Source organism: Phyllopteryx taeniolatus, chromosome 9 (assembly GCF_024500385.1).
Source record: "Phyllopteryx taeniolatus isolate TA_2022b chromosome 9, UOR_Ptae_1.2, whole genome shotgun sequence".
NCBI classification, from domain to species: Eukaryota; Metazoa; Chordata; class Actinopteri; order Syngnathiformes; family Syngnathidae; genus Phyllopteryx; species Phyllopteryx taeniolatus.
Genome location: NC_084510.1, coordinates 6,844,117 through 6,871,231, shown reverse-complemented (window position 1 = coordinate 6,871,231; position 27,115 = coordinate 6,844,117). Strand labels below are relative to the sequence as shown.

The window sequence follows — 27,115 nt, the reverse complement described above, 5'->3', positions numbered from 1 at the left end:
GCAGTGTGAGCTGGGCGGTGGCCGAAGTCGGGGACCTTGGCGATCCGATCCCTGGCTACAGAAGCAAGCTCTAGGGACGTGGAATGTCACCTCTCTGGCAGGGAAGGAGCCCGAGCTGGTGTGTGAGGTCGAGAAGTTCCGACTAGATATAGTCAGACTCGCCTCCACACACAGCTTGGGCTCTGGCACCAGTCCTCTCGAGAGGGGTTGGACTCTCTTCCACTCTGGAGTTGCCCACGGTGAGATGCGCCGAGCAGGTGTGGGTATACTTATTGCCCCCCGGCTCGGCACCTGTACGTTGGGGTTCACCCCCGGTGGACGAGAGGTTAGCCTCCCTCCGCCTGACTGTTGTTTGTGCCTATGCACCAAACACCAGTTCAGAGTACTCACCCTTTTTGGAGTCCTTGGAGGGGGTGCTGGAGAGCGCTCCTGCTGGGGACTCCATTGTTCTGTTGGGGGACTTCAATGCTCACGTGGGCAATGACAGCGAGACCTGGAAGGGCGTGATTGGGAGGAACGGCCCCTCCGATCAGAACCCGAGCAGTGTTCTGTTATTGGACTTCTGTGCTCGTCACGGATTGTCCATAACGAACACCATGTTCAAGCATAAGGGTGTCGTGAACACGTGAACTTTGCACCAGGACACCCTAGGTCGCAGTTCGATGATCGACTTTGTGGTCGTGTCATCGGACTTGCGGCCGCATGTCTTGGACACTCGGGTGAAGAGAGGGGCGGAGCTGTCAACTGATCACCACCTGGTGGTGAGTTGGCTCCGATGGGGGGGGGGGGGGAAGATGCCGGTCCGACGTGGCAGGCCCAAACGTATTGTGAGGGTCTGCTGGGAATGTCTGGCAGAATCCCCTGTCAGAAGGAGTCTCAACTCCCACCTCCGACAGAACTTTGCTCATGTTCCGGGGGAGGCGGGGGACATCGAGTCCGAGTGGACCATGTTCCACGCCTCCATTGCTGAGGCGGCCGACCGGAGCTGTGGCCGTAAGGTGGTCGGTGCCTGTCGTGGCGGCAATCCCCGAACCCGTTGGTGGACACCAACGGTGAGGGATGCCATCAAGCTGAAAAAGGAGTCTTATTGGGCCTTTTTGGCCTATGGGACTCCTGAGGCAGCTGATGGGTACTGGCTGGCCAAGCGGAATGCAGCTCTGGTGGTCGCTGAAGCAAAAACTCGGGTATGGGAGGAGTTCGGTGAGGCCATGGAGAAAGACTTCCGGACGGCTTCGAGGAAATTCTGGTCCACCATCCGACGTCTCAGGAGAGGAAAGCAGTGCACCACCAACACTGTGTATAGTGGGGATGGGGCGCTGCTGACCTCGACTCGGGACGTTGTGAGTCGGTGGGGAGAATACTTCGAAGACCTCCTCAATTCCACCGAAACGCCTTCCCATGAGGAAGCAGAGTGTGGGTTCTCTGAGGCGGGCTCTCCTATCTCTGGGTTTGAGGTCACCGAGGTAGTTAAAAAGCTCCTCGGTGGCAGGCCCCCAGGGGTGGATGAGATTCGCCCGGAGTTCCTAAAGGCTCTGGATGTTGTGGGGCTGTGCTGGTTGACACGCCTCTGCAACATCGCGTGGACATCGGGGACAGTGCCTCTGGATTGGCAGACTGGGGTGGTGGTCCCCCTTTTTAAGAAGGGGGACCGGAGGGTGTGTTCCAACTACAGGGGGATCACACTGCTCAGCCTCCCTGGTAAGGTCTATTCAGGGGTGTTGGAGAGGAGGGTCCGTCAGGAAGTCGAATCTCAGATTCAGGAGGAGCAGTGTGGTTTTCGTCCTGGCCGTGGAACAGTGGACCAGCTCTACACCCTCGGCAGGGTCCTCGAGGGTGCATGGGAGTTCACCCAACCACTCTACATGTGTTTTGTGGACTTGGAGAAGGCGTTCGACCGTGTCCCTCGGGGAGTCCTGTGGAGGGTGCTTCGGGAGTATGGGGTACCGAACCCCCTGATACGGGCTGTTCGGTTCCTGTACGACTGGAGTCAGAGTTTGGGCCGCATATCCGGCAGTAAGTCGGACTTGTTCCCGGTGAGGGTTGGACTCCGCCAAGGCTGCCCTTTGTCGCCGATTCTGTTCATAACTTTTATGGACAGAATTTCTAGGCGCAGCCAAGGCGTAGAGGGGGTCCGGTTTGGTGGCCTCAGTATTGCATCTCTGCTTTTTGCTGATGATGTGGTTCTGTTGGCTTCATCAAGCCGTGAGCTCCAACTCCCACTGGAGCAGTTCGCAGCCGAGTGTGAAGCGGCTAAGATGAGAATCAGCACCTCCACATCTGAGACCATGGTCCTCAGTCGGAAAAGGGTAGCATGCCCTCTCCAGGTCGGGGATGAGATCCTGCCCCAAGTGGAGGAGTTCAAGTATCTTGGGGTCTTGTTCACGAGTGAGGGAAGAATGGAACGGGAGCTCGACAGGCGGAACGGTGCAGCGTCTGCAGTGATGCGGACTTTGTATCGGTCCGTTGTGGTAAAGAAGGAGCTAAGCCGAAAGGCGAAGCTCTCAATTTACCAGTCGATCTTCGTTCCTATCCTCACCTACGGTCATGAGCTGTGGGTCGTGACCGAAAGAACAAGATCCCGGATACAAGCGGCTGAAATGAGTTTCCTCCGCAGGGTGTCCGGGCTCTCCCTTAGAGATAGGGTGAGAAGCTCGGTCATCCGGGAGGATCTCAGAGTAGAGCCGCTGCTCCTCCGCATTGAGAGGAGCCAGATGAGGTGGCTGGGGCATCTGATTCGCATGCCTCCCGGACGCCTCCCTGGTGAGGTGTTCCGGGCACGTCCCACCGGGAGGAGACCCCGGGGACGACCCAGGACACGCTGGAGAGACTACGTCCTTCGGCTGGCCTGGGAACGCCTCGGGATCAACCCGGAAGAGCTGGATGAAGTGGCTGGGGAGAGGGAAGTCTGGGCGTCCCTGCTAAAGCTACTGCCCCCGTGACCCGACCCGGATAAGCGGTAGAAAATGGATGGATGGATGGATGGACATATCCAAGACATTTCTTGTCATAAACAAAATGTGACAATGACTCCCCTCATGTCTGTTTCTGTTTCTGCCTTCCATGTTTTTCTGAATCGCATACAGAACAAGATCTGCTGCTGCTTGACTCACTTTCAAATGTTGAAGTGATTTGGTCATGCTACTCCCTTCGGTTGCAACAGCATTTAAACACACTTTGCAGCAGAATGTTTTTTGCTCATTGTCTTATGCTACATACTCCAACCAACTCCAATTTACTGACGAAACTTCCTTTTTTGTTAATAAACCCCTCTCTGTTTGCCACCATGTCATCAGTATAAACGGTGCACGTAAGTGGTGATGCGATTTGAATTTTTTTACTAAACATTCAAGGTGGGACGGTACAAGTAACCCACGATATGGTCCAGACGGGTATTTGGGCCATGGTTTGGTACATTTTCGGTACGTTTTTTTATCTCTCAAAATTCTGTATTATTTTTGCTTGTCAGCATAAACTGCATTTTGTAGAGCACTGAATAATATAACTGATTTTAAACATTTTTTACTACTTATGTTTACCTTATTTTTAAGTAAAAGCATCACTAATGCACTGTTTTTTTGTATGGGTTCCTTGAACATAACGAGTCTAACAAACACAGCCAAGCCATGGTAAGGTGGAAAACTGTTGTGAGCCCATTATACAGTAAATGTTTTGGCTTTAAAAATAAAGCTGATGTCTGCTGGTGTGCCTTGCAGCTCACCATTGCTCTTTCGAGTCATTCGACTGTCATGTGTCCAGTTCATGTGTTTCAGTCCCCTCCAAAAGTATTGGAACGGACAGGTCAATTCCTTTGTTTTTGTTCTATACTGAAGACATTTGCGTTTCAGATCAAAAAATTAATGAGACAAAAGTTCAGAATTCCAGCTTTTATTTCATGGTATTTACATCTAGATGTGTTAAACAACTCAGGACAGAGCACCTTTTGTTTGAAGCCACCCAGTTTTCAAGTGAGCAATAGCATTGGAACAGACATTATTAAATTAACTTGAAGTGAATTACATTTAATATTTGGTGGAATAACCCTTCCTTGCAATAACTGCATCAAGCCTCCGACCCATTGACTTCACCAGACTTGCATTCTTCATTTGAAATACTTTCCCAGGCCTTTGATGGAGCCTCTTTCAGTTCTTGTTTGTTTCTGGGGGTTTCTCTCTTCAGGAGGAAAAATGTATGCTCTATTGGGATAAGGTCCGGGGAAGTCGATCACCAATCTAAGACCTTCCATTTTGTCCTTTGTTGTGTTGGCAGTGTGTTTTGTACCATTGTCTTGTTGCCTGATGAAGCTTCTCGTGATTAGTTTGGATGCATTTTTCTGTAAATTGCCAGACAAAATGGTTTTGTAGAGTTCAGAATTCATTCTGCTGCTACCATCATGAGTTATACCATCAACAAAGACTAATGGGCCTGTTCCAGAAGCAGCCATGCAAGCCCAAGCCATGACATTACCTCCACCATGCTTCACAGATGAGTTTGTGGAGGTTGGCAGTGATGTCACTGACTGTTGTCATTGGGTGTTTTTTCACAGCTCTCAATGTTTCTGTTATCAACTGCTGTTGATACTCTTGGCCAACCTGTTCAATGTCTGTTGCTCAGTCCACCAGTAGTTTGTCTTTTTCAGGATATTCCAAATTGTTGTATTGGCTATGCCCAATGTTTGTGCAATAGCTCTGATTGATTTTCCCTCTTCTGTCAGCTTCAAAATGGTTTGCTTTTTCCCCCATAGACAGCTATCTGGTCTTTATGTTGGCTTAACAGCCAGTGCAGCTTTTACAGGTGAAACCCAAAGCCAAAAACAAGGACGGTCTAATGTTTTAAGCAATCAATCTAAAAGGCAACACCTGAGCACCTAGAAACACCCATCAGTCACATGTTCCAACACTTTTGCTCATTTGAAAAGTGGGTGGCTTCAAACAAAAGGTGCTCTGTCCTGCGTTGTTTAACATCTAGATGTAAATACCATGAAATAAAAGCTGGAATTCTGAACTTTTGTCTCATATTCATCTTTTGATCTGAAACCCAAATGTTTTCAGTATACAACAAAAACAAAGCAATTGACCTCACTGTTTCATTACTTTTGGATGGGACTGTATATCGGGATACGAACAATTTCCTCAAAAAATACGGGACTTGTTTCAAGCAATGCTTGCAGACAGTAAAATGTCATAACGGTTCTCACTCCCTCGTCACTGAATTCACCGATGAAACCAAAATTAATCCACACTAATATTTCTTCTTCAAATTTTCCTCCTCAAAAGGTCAGAGGACAAAGAAGTTATGGGGTCAGTTAAAATGTATATTTACATTGTTTATATATGTTATGTAATACATGCACGTCACTTCCGGCAAGTTCTCAACTATAGTTTAGAGAAACATTTGATTTTTATTACGCGTATAGAGCACGCACCGAACATATCCGATGCTCAAGATACCGGGTTGTGGTTACTCTATCTACCGGAACTGACGTTGCAATTCTCAAAGCAGCTTTTGTCAAAACGCGCTACACTCTATACGCAATGGCGAGCAACGTGTTGGAATATGAGGAGGAGGAGGAGGATTTCGACATACAGGAGCACCCAACTGAACTTGGCATCGACAAACCGTACATGTTTGAGCCGATCAGGAGGTCGGAACCTGACGGTGACGACGACGAGCAGCCAAGTAGCATCTGTACAACAGAAAAAGAGTGGCCACTGGGTCGATGTGACGGTATGTCAAAAGCATGTCTTTTCATACAGTCACGACTAGAAATAATGGCACCCCAGGGGTGCCAATATTTTTTAGCATGACGATACGCATTATATATTCATATATGTTTCAGTGACACGGCACAAGCTTTTACACAGTATGCAGTATTCCTATATATTTTGTGCACCTCACTCAAGTAGCTTTATAACACGCCGCACACAAAGTCTTTGCCGTGTTTGTTGGCTTGTCATATAGGCAAAGGTACAGACAACAGTACTTAAAAGTACTGCGTTGGTCTTTTTTTCCTACTGCCCAGTGCATAATAACCATAATACAGTCGTAGGTATATACAAGGAAATCCTCACCTCTTGTCTGCGCCGCTTCACGGCGACGAGATTTCGTTCCCTTACTGATGGTTGAGGTCTCGATGGCCGTAGGAAAAACCGTTGGCAGCAGCTGGTTTCAGCCTCTACCGAACTACACCTGTGTATCCAATGTTTTCTGCTCTTTCTCAAAACACGCCGGTTCGAAGTGATCAGCACAGTGTTTGGAATGCTTGCTTGCCACCCATAGCTGACCACGTTTCTTGCCCTGTCGATCAACTTTCCCTATCCACTGGTCACGTATTCCTTTTTCACTTGGAAAGCCAAAAAAACTCTTGCCACTGCCTGAACCATTTGTACAACCAAATGTCACACAATAAACCATCGTGACATCGCTAAATAATACGACAACAAATATACAAGGACGGGGACAACAGCATGTAACAATGGCACACAACGCCGAATGAACAGGCTGTTTTACTCATGTTACGTCACAGCGTCGGATAGAGCCGAAGACCAGAAGGCGCAGGATGCAAAAAGCATAAGGCGCATTCTGAATCATATTTATCAATTTAACTGCTGTATATCTGCTATATAATCACTTTGAAATGGCAAATGTGGTTTGTAAAGGGGTTCTAGAGTTATCAAGAACATTTTTAACATCTTTGTCCTCTGACCTTTAAATTCTCCACATGCACTAGTTGTTTTACAGCTTCTGTGAGTAGCATTTTTAGATTAACAAATGGAAAAACGGAAAAAAATAAAAAATCTGAGTGGGTAAACGCGGATCAGGCATGAATGTGCAACCAAGCACCAACGCAAAGTGAATTACATACTGAAAAACTGCGGTCCATAAGGGTGTACTTGTATAATCCCATGCAAAGCATCCCAACCCTCCTATGGATGTATAAAATGTGTAAGGTACCGGATCCAATTTCACATTTGCCAGAACAGCGTGAAATGAAATGGACACACTTGGAGCTCACTTTCTCTCGTCTAAGTCAGTTGAAGGGTTTTTAAAAAAAAATCTGTAACCCCCCACTTCCTTTTCATATGAAAAAAAGGTCAGATGGTTTTTACGGCGCACGTGAATCACACTAGAATGCATTTGTAACTGTACAGAGACCACCTCTTGCAAGAGGTCTCAGATCCATTGATTTGAGTCACACCAGAGTTTTGAGAGTTCACACCTGTCTAAATGAAACACACTCAAGGGGGGAAACACACCAGAGTTCTATTAAAATGATGAACTAAGACAAGGAGCAGCAATTTACCATGCAAAGAACACTTTCCACGGACTGTTTATTATGTGTCAGAGCAAAACAATTGTTGGTACTCTAGCATGTGTAAGAACAAAGTATGCGAATTGAGACACAGCAATTAAAAGAGAGAGGGAGGGGAGGAGATTGAGATGGAAGATCAGGAAAGTCCTAGTTAACACAGCTCTTTATTTCAAGTGTTAAGGAGGACAAGCAATTATTTCCTGCCATGATGAGTGAATGCAATGGCTGACAGTCGCAATGGCTGACAATGCAAACCCAACAGTAGAGACCGAGCGAGAGAGAATCATAGTGTTTGACTATGGCCCAGTGAAGAACTCAGATTAATACCTACTGACTCATTCACATTCAGCCAATACCAACATTTAGCACAAGCACAAAAGTGGGATCCTTGCGCTCAATAAAGTACAATGTTTAGAACAATACATTCACCAAATGACCATTACGCTGAACAAGGCAAGGATTGTTTGTGTGTGAGAGTTTGGTCACTGAGCTTCATAGCTGGTGGCCACGTGACTAAAATCTGACGCGCGCACGCACGCACGGACGCACACAGCCAGAACATCACTTATATCCTGCATATGAGGAGGGTGTGGGGGTTTAACAACAAAAGATCCATATGTGCTGACAACGGTGACACAACAAATGACAATCATTTACCGTATTTTCACAACCATAAGGCGCACTTAAAAGTCTTAAATTTTCTCCAAAATGGATGGGGCGCCTGATAATGCCTTATGTGTGCACAGAGTTCCAAAATCTGTAAATGTTGTTGTGTGACTTTGATGAGCGCTCCGCCTGCCTGACTGGGAGCATTTCCTGCCGACACGCTGCTTATATAGAGGAAAGGCGGACGTGACTGAGGACAGCATGCGGACGTTAAAGGGGGAAGGGTGCGTGTGAAAGAGGACGCGAAAGGCACGGCCCCAGTAGGTATATAGTGCTGGTATGTGCAAACAACCGGTTTGGCTAAGGACCCCCGAAAATGGCACCTCCAAAGAGACACGCTTACGAAGCAGAGTTTAAACTGCAAGCTATCAGTTACGCGGAGGAACATGGGAATCGAGCAGCCGCGAGATAATCAACGAAACCATGCGCAAGTGGAGGAAGCAGGAAAACGCCGGCATCATTACTAATCAGCCCCCCGGCAACGAGACTGACTCCGACAATGACGAAAGGGAACCCGGCATGAACTGTTCATTTCAGATACAGAAGATGAGGATTTTGATGGATTTGTGGATGAGGATTGATCAAAAAAATAACGTGAGTACATTGTTACATACTTCAATAAAGTACAACCGAACTCAGTTTTGCTTCCGCTGCCTTTTTAAAAACATACGCTAGCATGCATGCGAGCGTATGTTTTAGCGTGCATGCATGCTATCGTATGTTTTAAGCTAGCGTATGTTTTACCATGCCTGTGCCCAATAATACGGTGCGCCTTGTGCATGTGTTAAATACAGAAATAGACCCCGTAACTGAGACTGCGCCTTTTAATATGGTGCGCCTTATGGTCACGAAAATACGGTATTCATCTGTGTCAAGACTTGTATTACACTTTAAGGATTATGTAGAAGCATGGGAGGCTCCCTCCTCCCCGGCCTTAGTGGAGGGTAATCGAGCAGAGCCTTGTAGCAGAACTGTTTCATTGACGTTTTAACCAGCCATTGGATATGTTGTATGAATACAACAGGTCTCCTGTAGAGTCACTGAGTATTGTATGGTCCAAATGTGTTCAAAAGTTCTTAATTCACGACACTGACCAAAAGGCAAAAAATAAGTTCAGTATTGTACACTGCTTCAATGTAAACTACATGATACAAAGTAGAGGTCAAATTCTTACTCCTTTACTGGGATGTGTCGATCGAAGGCCCAAAAATAAAACTGGTACTGCATCTGGTGTACCCCTGAGCCTACTTGTAATCATGGAACTGCAAAAGTGTTGTCATGTCTTGTAACCATTGGATCAAGTCATTTCTGTGTCTGTAAGAGGGTTAAATGAAGACAGCACCTAAAGAAAAGCCAGGGTCTAGACTGTTTCTCTCTTCATTTTTTACTAACTGGCATTATACATTCATTCCTCCATCTGCCCCTTCCTGTCAGGATTTCATGGTTTTAATGCTACTCTGTGCATTTTTGGGAGGACTACACTTTATCAGTGTGTTCTCTGATCACAATAACCACCCTCTTTTGGCCTCATTTCTAGAGAAAGAATAAGAGGAGGCTTTTCCAGTGCACAGTATCAGCACAGCTTGGTTCTATTTGGCTAAATTTCACTTCAAACTGTACAAATCATGCCACGATGCAGGAAAGAGGCACACAATCTAACAACAGCAGAGAACAAGGATCTCCTGTATTTACTTCAAGCCATATGGCTTCCATAGATCAGGAGCTGCACTGCTGAAAGTGCTGGACCCCAAAGAGGATAAAGGGCCTGGAGGTACGATGAGGTGCATAATGGAAGAAGAGCCAAGAATAATGGATGGAGATTAATCTGGTATTTATTTCTCTTTTTGACCATGAACCAGCACAGGTTTTTAAGGGGTGATGTGTTTGAAGGGGGTGAAGTGGGTTCTGGTAATGATTCTGGATTAACTGTAGTTTATTCTTCAAAATAAAAATAACTTGCACTTATATTAACTTTGGACAAATAAAAACATACGGCTCCTCCTCATAGCTCCTCGCACTAGCACACCTAATACATGTTTAAGTCAGCCAACTGCATCGTGATATACAACAGACATGCAAACACCAAAGGAATGAAAAAGGTGACAGACCCCCCCCCCCAAAAAATAAAATAAAACATTTGTGGGGGTGTCTGGGGGGATCCCAAACGTGCAGAGATTTTGGGGGATTTTAACATAAAATTAAGCAATCTGGAAGTCTTCAAGCAGGAAAACATTTATTTACACCACTCAAGAACATGTTGATGTACAAATTTAAGATTAAAATTAAATTTGCCTCGTTTCTTTGCTTTTTTGTTTTGGCCTCCAACTTGAGCCAGGCCCATCTCCACCTGCACCTGATGCCTGCTTCAAGCTGTGCCACATGAATAGCATCCTCCTCTTTAAGCACTCTCATTCTGGAAAATAATTTACTATAATCATTGTCTGTTTCACGTCATTTTTCACTATTATCAACTTCAAAGGCTAATCCCAAATGCATCCTCCAGGAAAATATTAAGTATTTTTTTTGGTCCATTTCTGAATTTGAAGTTAGTTCATTCTGTGTTGTGACATAACCCCTAACATCGCTCCGTCGCTTAACACATTAACATCCATCCATCCATTTTCTGAGCTGCTTCTCCTCACTAGGGTAGCGGGCGTGCTGGAGCCTATCCCAGCTATCATCAGCAGGAGGCGGGGTACACCCTGAACTGGTTGCCAGCAAATCGCAGGGCACATACAAACAAACAACCATTCGCACTCACATTCACACCTACGGGCAATTTAGACTCACCAATTCATGCATATTTTTGGGATGTGGGAGGAAACCGGAGTGCCCGGAGAAAACCCATGCAGGCATGGGGAAAACATTCAAACTCCACACAGGCGGGGCTGGGGATTGAACCCCGGTCCTCAGAACTGTGAGGCTGACGCTCTAACCAGTCGTCCACCGTACCGCCTAACATTAACATCCGTAAACTAATTAGATAATTGTAGGCGCATTTCCTAATACAAGATGTACTCGCGGATCAGCTCGTCGCCGATGTTACGTGTGCTTTGCGGTTCCGCTGGGACCACAACCTTAACACGAAAATACAGAAGACCAGTGCAACAAAGACGACACTGACTGATCTGATGAGGAAAAAATGTTGCTTAAACATATAGACTAAGGGAATAGAGTATGTCCCCTCCAGAGGTGGGAAGAGTAGCCAAATATAATTTAGCATATCTTACATTCGAAGCAGGTCTAGAACCATGCTCCTCACACAAGAAAACCAACTGATCACCACATGAGCAAACACTATACAGGGGAGCAAGGCAACAAAAACGGAGCACATTTACTGTTGACCATGCACTCTCGCTGCTTCTATGAACTTATAACCTGCTTGTAATAAAAGCAAGATAAAATTTTCCTCTGTGATTCAGTGCTCCATTATTGTTTACAACACTGCTTGCCCAAAAAAACAGACATTTTTAACAGGGCTATATTGCGGCTGACACAAAACATTAACAGAGCAGATAATAGACACTTAATTTTTTTTTAATTGGCATTTATCACATTTTGAAAGGGTTCTTTATTTGTTGGAATATTTTAAATTATGCTTTATATATTTCTTCCATTTTGTTTTAAAAATAATGTAAGAAAGTAATTTTAATCATGGAAATATGGGTATACAAATACTGTTTTAAAGGTAGTAAGCAGTTACAGTAAAACACTGTAGGAAAAAAATGTGCTGCGATTCAAGATGCATCAATATTCTGTCATGAAATCGAATCATAGCCCTTTGAATAGTAATCATAAAGGTACTTACTTTTACCAATGTAAAAGCAGCATAGGGAGTTGATCCGTACCACGCAGAGAAGATATTGTGCAGCGGAAAAGAGGATACTTACATAGTCTTGTATAGACTTTTCTTAGCAGTACTGCAAGGCAATGCTCACCTTTGATCTTCTCTGGATGGGACTAATTGTTTACTTCAACTGCAAAAAATATGAGCACTTAAAAATTTAACAACTGCCATCTGTGATAACAGTTTTTAGTTTCCATGTTTTGAATGTAGACACTAAATGGCACAGCAAGGCAAAAACATGCTGACATTCCAATCATCTGCACTGAAAATACCAGACTAAGCATGAAGAAAAAACTCACATTGTGGTTGTTGCATTTTTAAACAACAACTTTATTGCATCAAAATGGCTTCAGAATTTCTACTCAGTAAGTAAAGCCTGACTGAATGTGCTATTGGGTAGGACAAAAATTCAACATTTGGCAAAAGAAGATACATGCCTCACAACTGAAGGGACTTTTTCTCTCCCTGACTGACCTTTCAGGTTGTAAACTGCCTGGAAGTCTCAGGCACACAGACAGCTTGTCATTGCAAAGATGGAGCAAGTATGAGCTGCTTCCAGCAGTATCAAGGTGTCAAAATGCTCACCATCACTCATTTGTTTACCCCCTCTCTTCAGTGCCACTCCATCATTCTCTCTTTTGTCTTCTACCCTGCCACTGCCCTCACTTTCTCACTGTGCATTAGCCCCAATGGCTATCTTTTCGGACTCATGATGGCTTTAAGTAGGTCTCTGCCTCACCTCCTGTAAGCTTTTCTCTCGCTGGATTTGTCTCGTTTGCATGACTTATATGTCAATGGACAGCGTCGCATCTGATTTTGTGTCTGTCAAGTAAACAACATGTCTCTTTGATTTTAAGAAATAGTATTATTCTTTGAAGTCAACATTGAATACAGTCTGCAAACAAAATGGAAAAATATTTTGAGAAGTAGCAGAAAAGAAAAACAATATCATCGCAACAGCTCTTAAATGACCCATCTAATAATGTGAACATTGGCACTTATTCCATAGTTCTGGATGTACAAATGATGTCTGCAGAAAAACTCCGTAGTAATTTAAGTTTGTTTTCTGATGAAATTATTAAGATTTTTAGTCAGATTTTGGCCCGCCCAAATTTTGGATACATCAGCCTGTCAAGACCTGACACGTCAAGTGCAGAAGGCGAAGAAATTTCCTCACTGAACTACTACGTATTCTATGATGTCATTTTTGCCTATATTGAAAGTCTGGATGTTTTTAAGACGATAATGAGTGAAAATAGTAAAACATTTTAAGAGGCTTGTTTAAAATAATAATAATAATGATAATTATTTTAAAAAACGATCGTTGAAATGCCTCCTTGAGGAAAGAAGACTGCCACGTCATCCCAGGAGGTAAGTGCTTGCAGATTAATTTCCGCATATATAAATGGGTGTTGTAATCAGTGCCCAATTTTGCACTGATTACATCAGAAATGCCTCTACGACGTTTGAAGAGAGTTCCGATAGATGACTCAGGAATTTCTGTCGCGTGCATGTTGATATTGTGTGACAAGTGGCATTATGTGACACAGGGAGACTTTGATGTGTACTTCTAGCTGTCACGGCGGACACCTCCCATCACGGTGCTGTGTTTGTACCATCTTATCAGTCTTAAACACTACTTCATAGTTTTGGACAAAAAAGTTAAACAGGCGTTGGATTTTGTGACATATTAAAGGGGACATATTTTGCCAAGCCAACTTTTTCTTGTATTAAGGATGTAATATTGTCGCTATGGTGCCTCAGCAAACGTGAAATATGAATTAAAATCTTCCACGCATTCCTGAGTTCCAGACGTTTTTCTGTCGAAAGACCTGAAATCAGGTCATTTCTATTACTCGAGCTTATCTACGTCAATATCGAAGATCTCTGCCTTCCCTTTCCGCCCCGAACCAGCGTTGTCAACATAACAAACTTGTGCTCTCACAAGTGGGTCTTTTACACCGAGGCAACCAATCGGAGGAAAGGGTGCGGTCTTAGCCAAATATGGAGAAAGCGGATACAAAACAAAAGTAGCTATCAGAAGGGCCCTTTTCTGAACACTCGTATGACAAAACCAAGGTGTTTTTTTTAAAATGGAATGGACACACTTATACTAAGTCCATGTCAGAGAGTCACTCTATGGAGGTCTAAATAGCCAAAATACTTCCTCTGACTGCAAACCTGGGGGGGGTGGGGGGATTGATAGTGGCAATGAAAAAGGCAATCTGTTCTTAATTACTTGACCTGAATAAATGAATGAATGAACGCAAACGTTGTGAACCATTATATACTGGTACCCTACAAGTGAACACATTAACCCTCTAATTATAATGTATTGTTATATGATGTATTTCTGATTCAAATAAAATCTACTCTGCAAGGCACAACCATTTAGAATCATCTATATTCAGAATGCTGCACCAGTGATGAGGAAGCATTGTTGCACACACTAGGGCTGTCACTATCAAATAGTTTTAGAATCAGTTGTTCCATTGATTAATCAAATTTAAAAAATATTTTGCAATTAAGTGCAAAATGTTTTTCCGACTACTGTTTATGAACCTATTATTGTTTATTTGGTATTGTATAATGATTACGTAAGAACAAATTGCAAATAGATGAAGGTCTAACCCTTCATGCTGTGTAACCACCATTATATACTGGTAGCTTCAAAGCCTTACTGTGATGCTACAGTATTGCATGCAAATAATACCTAAAACTTCCCACATCATGGCATCGTCCCAAATTAGGATGACACAATAGAAATAATGAAGGCACATACTGAGACACCGGTTATGAGATTTGTAACAACACAAAGCCCTTATAACTTTATCCCAGCTCATCTCAGTCGCAGTCAAAAGGAACGATTGCATTTCAATCTTACAGCAAAGCACAGCAACTCTTCATTCCACCTAAGCAAGCATGGTGGCTCTTTATTATATTCATAGTTGATTCCCCTGCCAAGCTTGATGGTGCTGGTATGAAGAGAAAAGACTGTCCACACTGGCTTTCTCTCAGTGGATAATGATGTGCTTCTTTCTGCTTTCGAGCCCCTTGAGACTCTTGGCTGAATGAGCACATCCCCTTAAATCCATCCATACCCCCCTCTTTTCTGCAACACACAAGCACACACACTCACTGACAGTGATGCCACACTGAGACAAATCTTTACCCTTCTAATAATTAAATCTTTATCTCTACACTTCCTTACGTTTCAGCTAGCAGTGACTCAACATATACAAACGCCCTCACTCCCTCGTCTGTGTCCTCAAAAGCCTTTTTATGAATTCTTTGGTGGCGCCACACTCTCTCGCCGTTACACTCAGTTGCTTGCATCTTTTTCCTGAATGGTACGTGCCACAATTCAGTGCTCAACATTTGTCTGTTTTGTCAGACTGCCAAATTGGCTATTGTATTTAATCACTTATGCTCTGCCAAATCCCATGAAGTAATTAATAACTTTAAAATCTGGCAATTAGCATGTAAAGATTAGGGCTTTCTCGATGCCCCACCCAACCCCTGCTTATGGTTTTACTGCAGATGCTGATAATGCTGGATAAGCAAAGGCGGTTTCCTATGAGCAGGGCATGCTGTGGGGGCAGGGAGAGATGGCTAGGAAGTCAGGCTAGAAATTGAATGCCAGCATGCCCGTCTTACATAATGCCATTTTCGTAAATCATTTGCCTTAATGTGACAGTAGTGGAATTTGTAGATTATACTGTTATACTATTGTGAATGACAAAAAGGTACATACCCAACTCTCACTTTCAATAATGCTGCAACTTCAAGGACACACACAAGAACTAGCTTCAGGGTTTTGTGTTAGGTCATTTTCTCACTGCTGCTACCAATTTTAGCAAAAAAATAAAAATGCATCTCCTATTGCCATCAATGCAATGTATCCGTGTTTGAAAAATTAAGGTGACACTAAATCACTCCACCTTACGTCACAAAGATATTGGTGAGTGACAATCAGTAGAGGCGGTATTTATTTACATGCATACTGTATTGCACAATCAATACTGAAATCAAACAGGTTAAACATGAACATTAAGCATATATAAATATTACAATAGATGAATCAATTAACAGAGCTTTGCACCAATTGCTAGTAATTAACCAATTGTTAGTATTTAATAAAGTAGTTGCTTGACCATAATTTATTATAAAAATCTGTATGAGGTTACAAACATTTCAAATCAGAAGTCAGCAGGCCTGGGCGTTGTTAAGAACCTCACAAATCCATTCGATTTCTATTCTTTTGGTTTTGATTCGATTCGACAGATTCTTTTTAGGCTGCCATTTGATTCAATACTGATTTAAATGCTCTATCGATTTAGTGAAAAGTAGAAATACACAAAAACCTAAGAGTAAATTTTGACAATTTTGAAATATTTATTTTTGATGCCATGTAAACATACAGTACGTTTAATGTCACATTCCATTTTTAAGCAATAAAACATCGGAAAATAAAAATTTGCACATAACTTATTTGTGCATATGGAGTACAAAAGAAACCCCATGACAGTTGTTTATGAACACTGAAACTTGAAGTTAAATGTTTATTTTCTCTTGGAAATTGTAATAAAAACAAGAAATGTGCACAGTAACTCTGCAAGCCAAACCACCACATGTAAGAACCACTCTTTCTGAAGACTTCTGACTCCAAAACCGCTGTCTTAACTCCGTGTACAGCTTTGGGATGGCAACTACTGACATGTTTTCATGTTGGTATTGCGTATCATGATTCGAGTGTCTTTTGTCCATTTCCTGTGTTCCGGATTTACAGCGGAATCCAAAAAGACCCCAAAAGTCAGATTCAAAAGTAGAAGCCGCTCGCCTCACTGTTGCTGCCATGCAGCAGCTACTTGGCTTTAGTCGTCATTTTGTTGTTGTTTGGTAGAGTGCGGCTTCCATCCATACAACACCAATCACACGGAGTGGATTTTCTGAATCGATATTGAATTGGGGGGGGGAAATATTTCAATGCATTGATGAACTGATATTTTTATCCACCTGTAGAATTCAGTCAACATTTTATCTCATTAACTAATTTAACAGTACTCTATTTAGAGTAAACGTCAGAACAGCTGCCAATTATCCTACATGCCTTAGTAGGAGTTTTATAGGAATAACAAATCAACTAACGTGGCCATGTTAAAGTGAAGTTTTTGGAAAAAAAATTCCAAAACTAAATTTTACATCTGCTGGCCATTTATCTTCCAGCAAGCACATTTTTGGTGTATTGTAATTTACAAGCACACTAATAGCATATAGGATGCCATGGATATAGCAACAGCTTCTGAGTCACGACAAATATTAAAACCCACTCCATAATGGTTTAAAAATGTATGAGTTTGATTGGTTGTTAAATTGATTTGTTTTTTCACTTTACACTACATAATACTGTGTTGATGTTAAGTGTTTCATCACGTTTTTAGATGACACGAAAAGACCCATTACTTTATTTAGAAGGGAGCAATTTAAAATGCTCAAAAAAAGACAGACAAGGTACTGAGGCACCTTGAAGTGGCACTAATCAGGCCCAAAAAAATGGCATGTAAATACAACACACCACAAAGGAGAGTAATGTTAACAAGCCTGCCGAAATTTGAATGAATAAAACAAATCGCAAAATATATAAAATCAGATTTCAAAACTTGAATAATAAGGGCCACCTCTCAGCTCTCAAGACGCCGTGAGCGTGTCGAATGGATGCGCCAAAAGGAATCAAACATACTGAGGGGGTATGATGTAAAATCACATTAGGAGGCTCAACTTTAAAATTGAAGTTATTTTGGACTATAATCATAAAAATAAGCACACAAGTCAACTTACCCTGGTTGTTGGTGACTAGGGTTGGGCATCGTTTGAATTTGAGCGGTCCGATTCCGGTTCCTTAGTTCGATTGCAGTTCCCAATGATTCTCAATTCAGATTCTTATAGGAGGATGGGTCGAAAAAGTTTGCATGGTTTAAATAAAGTGCGTCCAAATTATGAACATCAATTTTCTTAGCAGCCCGCAGCATAGACTAAAATGAACATTTGACTCGAGGTTCTTTATAACCAGTATCAATATTAAACCTAGGAACTAAAAGGCAATGTGTGGAACTAACCCAATTGACTTAAATATAGCATGGTTAAAATAGTCATTTTAACTGTTTTAACTATTTTATTTTATTGTTTCACTCACCCAGATGACAGAGTCGACTTCACTGATAGCATTGTTAAAATAAATGCTATATAGCTGCCCCTGTATTCTGTTTCATCACGTCAAATGGTTTATATGTTTTAACTTAACTTCTTATTTTAAGCTTGTAGCCTTTTATTTTTAAGGGTACGCACCGGAACGCAGCATTTTGGCACAAAAAGTAACTTCACACGGCACTGGATGATTTTTTATTTTTTTTTTTAATGGATGGAACCAAATGCTCTAAAACGCTGATTCCTTTCCCTACCCACCGAAGAGGTACAAGGTTAGTGTTTGTGATAATGTGAGACGTTTGTGAATTTTGTTCCAATTCATTGTGATGTAAATTTGCTATGGTGAAGTTTTAGCCCACTGTTAAGCTTTTTTTTTTTCTTCTTTTTTTGTCATCGCCGCTTACGTTGGTTTGAAGACTAAAATAAACGCTAAAAACCATCGGTGCAAAAGTGCAAGCAACCGTTTACCTTGTTAGCTGTCTTAATGTTGGCATAGACGTATTTTATTGTTTCACTCACCCAGTTGACTGAGAGTTGACTTCACTGAAGCTCCGCGCGGTGTAGGCTGAGGCTCGGAGTGTGTCAGACGCTACACATCGGGAAAAACGCCTTTGCACAATATAATCTTATTCCAAGTGTTGCACTGAGGCGACTGGTCATTCATTTTAACAAAGTTAAGACACACTTTTGTCTGCTGCCGTTGGGCACAAGCACGTCATCGTGCCAGTTCTTTACGTTGGTTTACGGCGCTTCTTCGTTGCTTTTCGCCACTACTTTTACGCGGCTGGAGGACTAGGCATCGAAACTGTGAACTTAAATTATTTAATTTGAACGGTTCCGGGAGAACTGGAACGTTAGTCCCAGTTACAATCTGTTCTCAATTCTCGATGCCCAATCCTATTGGTGACAATGTCACAGCCGAAGACGGCACCTAATGACAGCGGCACGGTAGGAGAAAGCCCAGGTAGTTAGACACTCGGCACTGCCCCATTCACAAGTATCAAGTTACCCACAAGCCATGTCGTCTCTGGTGAAAGTTTACAAAACTATCTTTCGTAAAATGCGCACTCCAGAGCTTTTGTGTCTTTAAAAAGTCAATCAATCTGATTTTTATTTCCTCATTTTTGGGGAGCCTAAAAAAACATCACCGAGCTGTTCTGTAAATTGAGGCATCCAGCGAAGACTCATTTTCGGGGTGTAGCCATCGTTAGCTTGCTAACTGCACACTCGAGTGATAAATGGGGCAGCCGTGGCCCAATGGTAAAGATGATCGACTCCCACCGTGCGGGACCTACGTGCAAGACCCCGACCGGACCATCTGCCAACATCCCCCGGACTCACGGCTGTGGTGTCCTTGAGCAAGACACTGATACACCGACTGCTCCCCAGGCACTTCCGCTGCCCCCTTATGCAGTGTGTTCCAGTAACAAGTGTGTGTGTTCACTGTGATGGGTAAAATGCAGAGAACAAATTTCATGTGGATGCATGCATGTTCATGACAATAATGGTGGTGATGCTTCTTCTTCTGATGAAAGCTAAGCACAGCTAACACTCAGCTGAGTAACCAAACAAAATTACATCACTTTGTAATCACCTTATATAGCGGGGGAGGGAACTCGCGCTAGAAAGTAAAATCACCCACAAAAATCAGGAAAATTGAAACGGTGATAAAGATGCTTAAGCTATATCTCAACAAACCAGCACTATAACATTTTAAGTCGTTAGTTTGCTAACTGCACACGAGTGGTAAATGCGCCTTGTTATTGAAGCTAAGCACAGGTAACACTCAGCTGAGCAGCCAAACGAAATGACGTCATTTTGTCCTTATATAGTGGGGGAGGGAACTCACCCAAGAAAGTATACGCCCAGGCCCCGTGATGTGGGGCTGTGTTTTAACATCCCCCCCCGCGCGCACAACCACACACACAAAAAAATAATAATTAAAAAAAAAATAATAAATCAGGAAAATTGAAACGGTGAAAAAGATGCTTTAGCTATATCTCAACAATCTATATTGTTACCATTCTTTGCATATGTTTTCAGCACTTCTATCATATTTAATGTATTTAGAAACCAAACACATCTGCTTAGGGCCACTTTAAGAGTTCATGTGATGTCGACCATTTGTCAACTTTAGAGGTCTCTTAATGTTGTCTCCCCGGGCGCCAGGGCTGTCAGAGGAGCATACCAAACAATCACCACAAAGCAAACTGACGTAAAACTACACAAATTGAGCGCAATTGGGGTTGAGATGTCAGAGATTTTAATGATTGCCAAGATTACACAGCGGATGCTAAGAGTAAAGCACCTAATGGGCTGGTAGATGAGCATTGGGGTCAGGTGCAAAAGGCAGAGCGCTTTCTTGTTTAAAAGTCAGAGAGGTAGAGGCTCGATTTAGCCTACTTGCGTATCGAGTTACTTCACTGAGCAGGACTGGGTCAACAGGTTCGTTAGGCTTCACTCTAATGGAGGGAGGGACTGTCCCCAGATGCTAATGTCACAGCCGGAGTTTGCCTTTGTTAACACCCATTGTTGGCTCTATAAATACAAATTAAAACTGTGAATGGCTTACCCTGCCTGCAACTAGTTTGGAAGCGCTAGTCAAACTTTGTCGCTGCGCGAGCTTCTACGTATCCATTATAATGAATCATGTTCAGTGTTTCTTCTGCCTTCACATCTACATCGTGCGGCCGACAACGCCCAAATTGCATCACGTGACCAACACATTGGCCCGCGCGCCTCTCCGTCACTTGACACACACACGGCAAAAATTGTTGCGCAATCTCTCGTGATTGGTCCATTTTAGTCACATGCTGTGATGACATACTAAGCGTTCCCTTTGGTTCTACATGCCGCCGCCGCCTTCTTGATCGATTTTGCTGCATAATTAAACGTTATCATCTGGTCATCTTGGTCCATTTGTTCTAGCAGACTGTTCCAAGGTCACCCTTTCCTTGCTACGGAAAGGAAAGTAAAAACGGCTACCGGAAATGGCCAAAAAAATGCAGAGGAAACTCCACCCTGTGGCATCCTAGCCTATACCAGCCTTAGCGACACCCCCGTCTTGGTGGGGAACTGCAGCACATTTTCAAAACTGCGCACGTGGGTTGCGCTCGAGTATAGAGGCAAACTGCGCATGGGATAACCGCAGTGACGTCAGCGCGGTCGCCGCCCACGCGAGTATAAAGAAGCCTTAAAGCTACAACGGAACCTGTCAGAGCATCTGTTCAGATTCGAACATGGCAGTGCATATAGTGATACTGAGGTCCTACTATTTTCAATGAGAGTCTGCTGAGCACACGTAACTTCCAGTGTTTATTCTTGGGGAACTGTCCCAACATTTCAAAGGGCTGCCAATTTGTTAGTGTCAACTTGTCTAAATCTTTTAAATATTTATATTATATACCCATTTTATATATTGATTTTTTAGAAATGCAGCTACATGTATTTGTCATAGAGCAATGTTTGGTAGAGCAGCTACACGTTTCATGCTGATGAGTGACTACAGCTCCGACAAAAACTTCTCTAAATGCAAAGTAGAGTGCAAGCTCAGGAGAAACCGTAATTTACGACATTGTGCCTTAAAATTGGAGTCTTTACAATCAAGTAATATCAAGTGGAGTCAGCAAAAAAATATTGGTTATATCGTAAACTAAATAAATTACATTCATATTGTGACTCTTGTCAACAGTGAGTCATTAAATGGTGAGCACACAGGTCTTAAAACATAAGAGCCAAATCAAATTAAAATCTGGGATAAAATGCCCAAAATGAAGATCCATATATGGTGTTGGAGTAAGTTGATTTTAGTCACGTATTTGGTTGAAATGCAGCAAGGGAAAGAAAGCTCATTAGTACCCAGGGTTTCCTCAGCTGTGCTGACTTTGCTCTGGCAGACGGCCCTGGTATACTGACCACTGGCCAAGAAGTATCTTGTCCACCTATTAAAATGCCTTTTAAGTTTCATTTTTATCTGTTAAAGTGAATGATACCATCTTCTTGCCTATTGCAGCCCCAATCTCCCTTCACTCCCCTTTCATTCCCTGATAACAATTGAACTTAAGTGAAACCAAGGAATAAAACCTGAATAGATTTACTCGGCTCCATCGCAGTCCATGAGAACACAAGTGGGTGCTTATCCCAACCCAAACCACCATCACCTTCACCAGCAAAGCATGGCAAATGTGATGTAGCAATGCTAATTAACTACAACATATAATGCAGTTGATGCACGACACTATTCACAAAAAAAAACAAACATCTGGGTTCTTTCTCAGAAATCATTGTTGTCCCAGCCTGATCAAATAACAAGAGCATCCTAACTTTGCGCAATGCAATTGTACAAGGGACAGTGGCATGATTCTATTAAGAGATGTTTGCAAACAGGTTATCCCCCACCCACTGATGAACAGTACTGGATGAGCTTGTTCACAAAGCAGAAGAGTGTCACAGTTTAAAATACTAACATGAGACAGTTAATACATTCGATTACAGCAACATCACAGGAAAACGTCTCTGGCAATCCTCTATAATTGAATTCAGTGGGAAGCACTGGTACTCATTAAAATAAAAGGCCACCCAACAACCTAACAACTGCTTGAATCAAAGGTTCTGTTCTTAGATCAAATAGATGACAAGCACTATGGTGATGTAATTGGCCAAACAGAAACAACTGGGCTTTTGCCAAAGCGCTACGACAGGACGGCTATGACACGCTTATCTGTTTCCTGCTTTTGCAGAGTGTGCTCGGCATGCATCATCAACTGTGGACATCGATGCACGATGCTGGGTAAAAAGACATGGGGGGGAGGGGAGGCGGATAATTAAGATGGAAGTCTATCTTTCCGATTCTTGATAAAGGGTACGCTCTCGCTCTCCCAATAAGTGGTGGCCAAATACTCATTGTAAAACCACAGCTGGAAAGGTTAGACTGTGCAGCAAACCAGAAATGACTCATCTGTGTCATCACACAACCGATGACATGTACAAACATAGTTGTGCCAAACACTTATTTGTCATCAAAAACATTCTCTGCCAGGAAAGAGGTGGTGTTGTTATTAAGAACTTGAAGGGAATCCCATCATGATAAGCAACTCTGATTTCATCTCAGTTTCTTATGAGTAATGTCACCACAACCTTTACTCTCACTGAAGACACCTAAGCATTTGTCAACACGTTAATGTGAATCAGTCAAAAGAAGGGTACATACTTGGTTATAAACTTCCAACCATCCATCCATTTCCTGAGCCGCTTCTCCTCACTAGGGTCGCGGGCGTACTGGAGCCTATCCCAGCTACTTAGCTTGGATAAATTAATTGGGAGTTTTATGGCAAACATTTGGAAGAAGAAATGGGCAATGACAACCGTCACGTCATGCTGGCCACTAAATGACAAGCACAATCTAATTGATGTCCAAATCTTCATTGTCCCTTAAATTAAGAATTGCACATGAATGTCACACACAATTAATGGCAAAACACATATTACTATAGAACAACTGACAGTCAGATGGATGCAAACACCTTTCACCTTTTTTCACTCCGTTGCAGTTTCTCCATCTTCACGCTACCTGTGCACCTTCAACGAAGCATGCACCCCTACGACCTGCTCTGCAGTAGCAAGCCTTACCGTGACGAAAAGCCATGCAAATCTTAAAACGCACAAAACAAACGGATGAGCCCGGCGTTCGCGAAAGTGACCATCAGAGTCCCGCTGTCGATCAAAAGTAGCCATTCCGATAAATATCGACGCAACACTGGCGCTTCCAGAGGAAAGACACTCACGGGAGAAAGGGAGACACACACACAGAGCGAGAGAGAGAGAGAGAGAGAGAGAGAGAGAGAGAGAGAGAGCTACAATACCTTGTTGATGTGCCCTTTCTCACATCGCAGATGTTGCATTTAAAAGCCTCGGCCGTGTTCCTAAAGGTGCAGACGCTACAGTCCCAGTAGCCGTCGTCAGCTTGTTTGGCTTGTCTTTTTGGCCTGACAAACAACGAGACACATGTTCTGGTGAGTTTCGACGTTATTGACACATTCCCTAAACGGTCGAGAAAGGGCTCGAGCGATGTTCAAAGGCACAGCGCACGCCACAGCGACTGAGGGGGTGGGGGGGGTTGGGGGGTTTGTCCCCAAATCCTTGCTTCGAGTCCGGCCAAGTGTACCCCGTCGGTAATCTCATAATTGCTCCCCAAACGCCCTCCGATTGTATATCGCCAGTTAGCCTAGCAGGCAGGCGGCGCTCGTATTTTCTCGGCGTCGAAGCTTAACATGTCGTGCAATACGAAACGATGTCGAATTCGACATCGGGCCGCCCAGAACACTGCTTCGAGACGGAAGAGCCTTTCGGAGAATGCCAGGCGTATCGTGTGAAAAAAATCCCTTTGTTAAGTGACTGGCTCGTAGTGCGCGAGAAGCCGCCATACTAGTGACTGCACTATCCTAGCTAGCTGTGGCATACCGACTGAAAAAGGGAGAAACGTTCCCCGAGTGACGGAAAGGCGTCCGAATATCGAGCCCGTGACGCCTCGAACCGGAGTAAACTGTCAACAGGCGGTCGCATTACCTGCTAGGGCTCTTTTTGTCGCCCATGGTGAACGATAATCCGCGGGAAATAGGAAGAAAAGGGGGCCTCCTTGAATTGTCAGTGAGCGTGCTAGGATCCAGAACGAGCCGCTGCTGAAGCTGCTGGCAGACAAGCTCCACTCAGCGCTGGCTTCAGGCACCGCACACACACGCACACACCGACTGCACTGCACCACGTGCTCGCCGCCCTCCAATCACAGCGCGAGGAGCTTTAAAAGTCTCCGTGGATAGTTCACAGCCCTTCCAATAACGACTGCTGGCAGATTTGACAGTCCTCACCTTACCTCACCCCATGCATCGGAAAAGAAAGGACGGGAACGTGGCGTGATCGGATTCGGGTGGAAAATTAAGGCTCTGTGGCAATTTTAAAAGAACACGGCAAAAGTACAAATGAAAAAGGACGAACCCGACTACGAATGTTTTTATTTGTCATTGTCACAGGCACAAGGAAATTGAAGGTGCATTTTTCTAAGGTGCCTTAAAAGAAGTATGTCACATGATGATAATCAGTAAAACTCAACACAGTAAATGCTGTCACGCACAGTCACTGATGCACTTCAGTGGTTTTATGAGCGGGAACACAATGCACATCCATCCATCCATTCTCTGTGCCGCTTATCCTCAGTAGGGTCGCGAGTGTGCTGGAATTTTCCCAAGTGACTCTGGGCGAGAGGCGGCGTACACCCTGAACCGGTCGCCAGCCAATCACATAGAAACAACCAACCATTCACATTCACACCTATGGGCAATTTGGTCTTCAGTTAACCTACCGTGCATGTTTTTGGGAATGTGGGAGGAAACGGGAGTACCTGCAGAAAACCCACGTAGGCACGAAAGGCCAGAGCCTGGGTTTGAACCAACAACCTCCGTCGGCCTCTGTGCCGCCATGCACATTTATACAATTAATAAATAAATACAAAACGTTATTTTTGTAGCAACTTTAAAAACAGACGTTCGCAAAGTGCTTTGACAAACAAGAGTAGAACCCAGTATACTGTGCACACCAAACATCAGGATCTTTTAATCACGTAAAACCATCAACACGCGCACAAGAACGGAGAAGCCCGAGGCAACGCATGAACCCAACTTACCCAACTGGGACCAAGAAGTTGATGTAGGGTAATAAAAATAGATCGACAAATACACTTTATGGCACAAAGACAAAAAGATCCTATCAAGTCCATTAAGAAATAAATACAAATAAATGCAATAAAAATGACTAAATAAAAACGGGAGAAGACAACATCACATAAAAGCCAGTCTGTAACACTGTGTTTGAAGTGCCACCGATCTGTCTCAACTCCTCAGGCAGGTGGTTCCAAAGTTGAGAGGTGCTCTGATGGAGAATGCTCCATCACCTTGAGTTGTAAGCCTTGAACAACCAGAAGGCCTCACCCGAGGATCTGGCTTATACGGGGTTAAAAGTTCAAGAGAATCTGCTACAGCACTCACGCACGCACACACACACACACACACACATTGACTAACCTGAGTCAACTTTCAAACTGAAATGTCCCTTTGGGCTTTCATCTTTGCTGACGTCACAACCGACAGTCATCAGGCCCCGCCCTTCATGGTCCACACTCAGTGTTACAGATATTGCAATACAAAAAGGGGATCTGGTTATGAATGAAGTATAAGTACCAATTACCCCCCCCCCCCCCAAAAAAAAAAGTTTGTAAAAAGAGGAAGTACTGATTCCGCTGGTGCATTTAAGTGTAAAAGTAAAAAAATAAAATAAAATAAGTACACACTTTGAAATGTACTGTACTACAAAAGTTGCTTTTGTGAGTTTCGGCTTGTCCCGTCATTTGTTTGGCAAAGTTTTTAAGATGGATACCCTTGCTAACCAAACCCACCCATTTTTTTCTTTAAATCTGGTCCTGGGACCAGCAGTCGCCGGGTATTTATTTAACAATACATTTGCATTCTTATTTTAGTTGTAGCTTACAGTCGTTTATAACTGCACTGGATTATATTCAGCAGTTTCAAATTACACAATAAATCAACTGACATCTGGTCTGTGACAGTTTTAAAGCATGGAATCATAATCTTTGTAAAGACAGAAATGGTCTTCTGTAAATGTCTTGTTCAGCATCTTAGTCCAAGTCCTACTTAATAAATATTTGGGGTGTGTAGTTATTCAATCACACGTGCAATGCGAGAGGTTGAAGCGATGAGTTCAATGGCCTCATTACCAGCATGTTTACCTCCTCCCAAGACGTTTTTCAGTCTCAGTTTATTGCAGAAGCTTCAGTCTATGTTGTATAAAATATAGAATATACTGCTGTGTTTACACAGATGAATATTTTTTACACTTGACTTTTGATTGATTCAATCCCGCCGTTAGACTTTCCAGACTTTCTTTCATCCATTTTCTGCAAAAGAGATGTTTTTAATTACTCGTTTGCACTTGTGCCTTTATCAGGCAGCTTCATGGAATATGCCGCTGCCTTCATTCTGCCCAAGTCAAAGCTCTGTGTGTATTTGTGTGTGTGTGTGTTT

General features: G+C 43.3%; 1 protein-coding gene across 2 annotated transcripts in view; it reads right to left on the bottom strand.

Annotated features, from left to right (window-relative positions):
• Positions 1-24,797, bottom strand: part of rybpb (RING1 and YY1 binding protein b) — a 43,478-nt gene extending 18,681 nt beyond the window's left edge. The window contains exons 1-2 of one of the 2 annotated variants that reach the window (XM_061784739.1): positions 24,591-24,797; positions 23,888-24,010 (exon numbers count right to left, since the gene is read on the bottom strand). In XM_061784739.1, the coding sequence (XP_061640723.1) occupies positions 23,888-24,010; positions 24,591-24,616 (149 nt within the window). In that variant the 5' untranslated portion in view covers positions 24,617-24,797. The remainder of the gene's footprint in view (positions 1-23,887; positions 24,011-24,590) is intronic. The other variant, XM_061784740.1, reaches the window with a different exon arrangement.
• Positions 24,798-27,115: the final 2,318 nt, after the last annotated feature.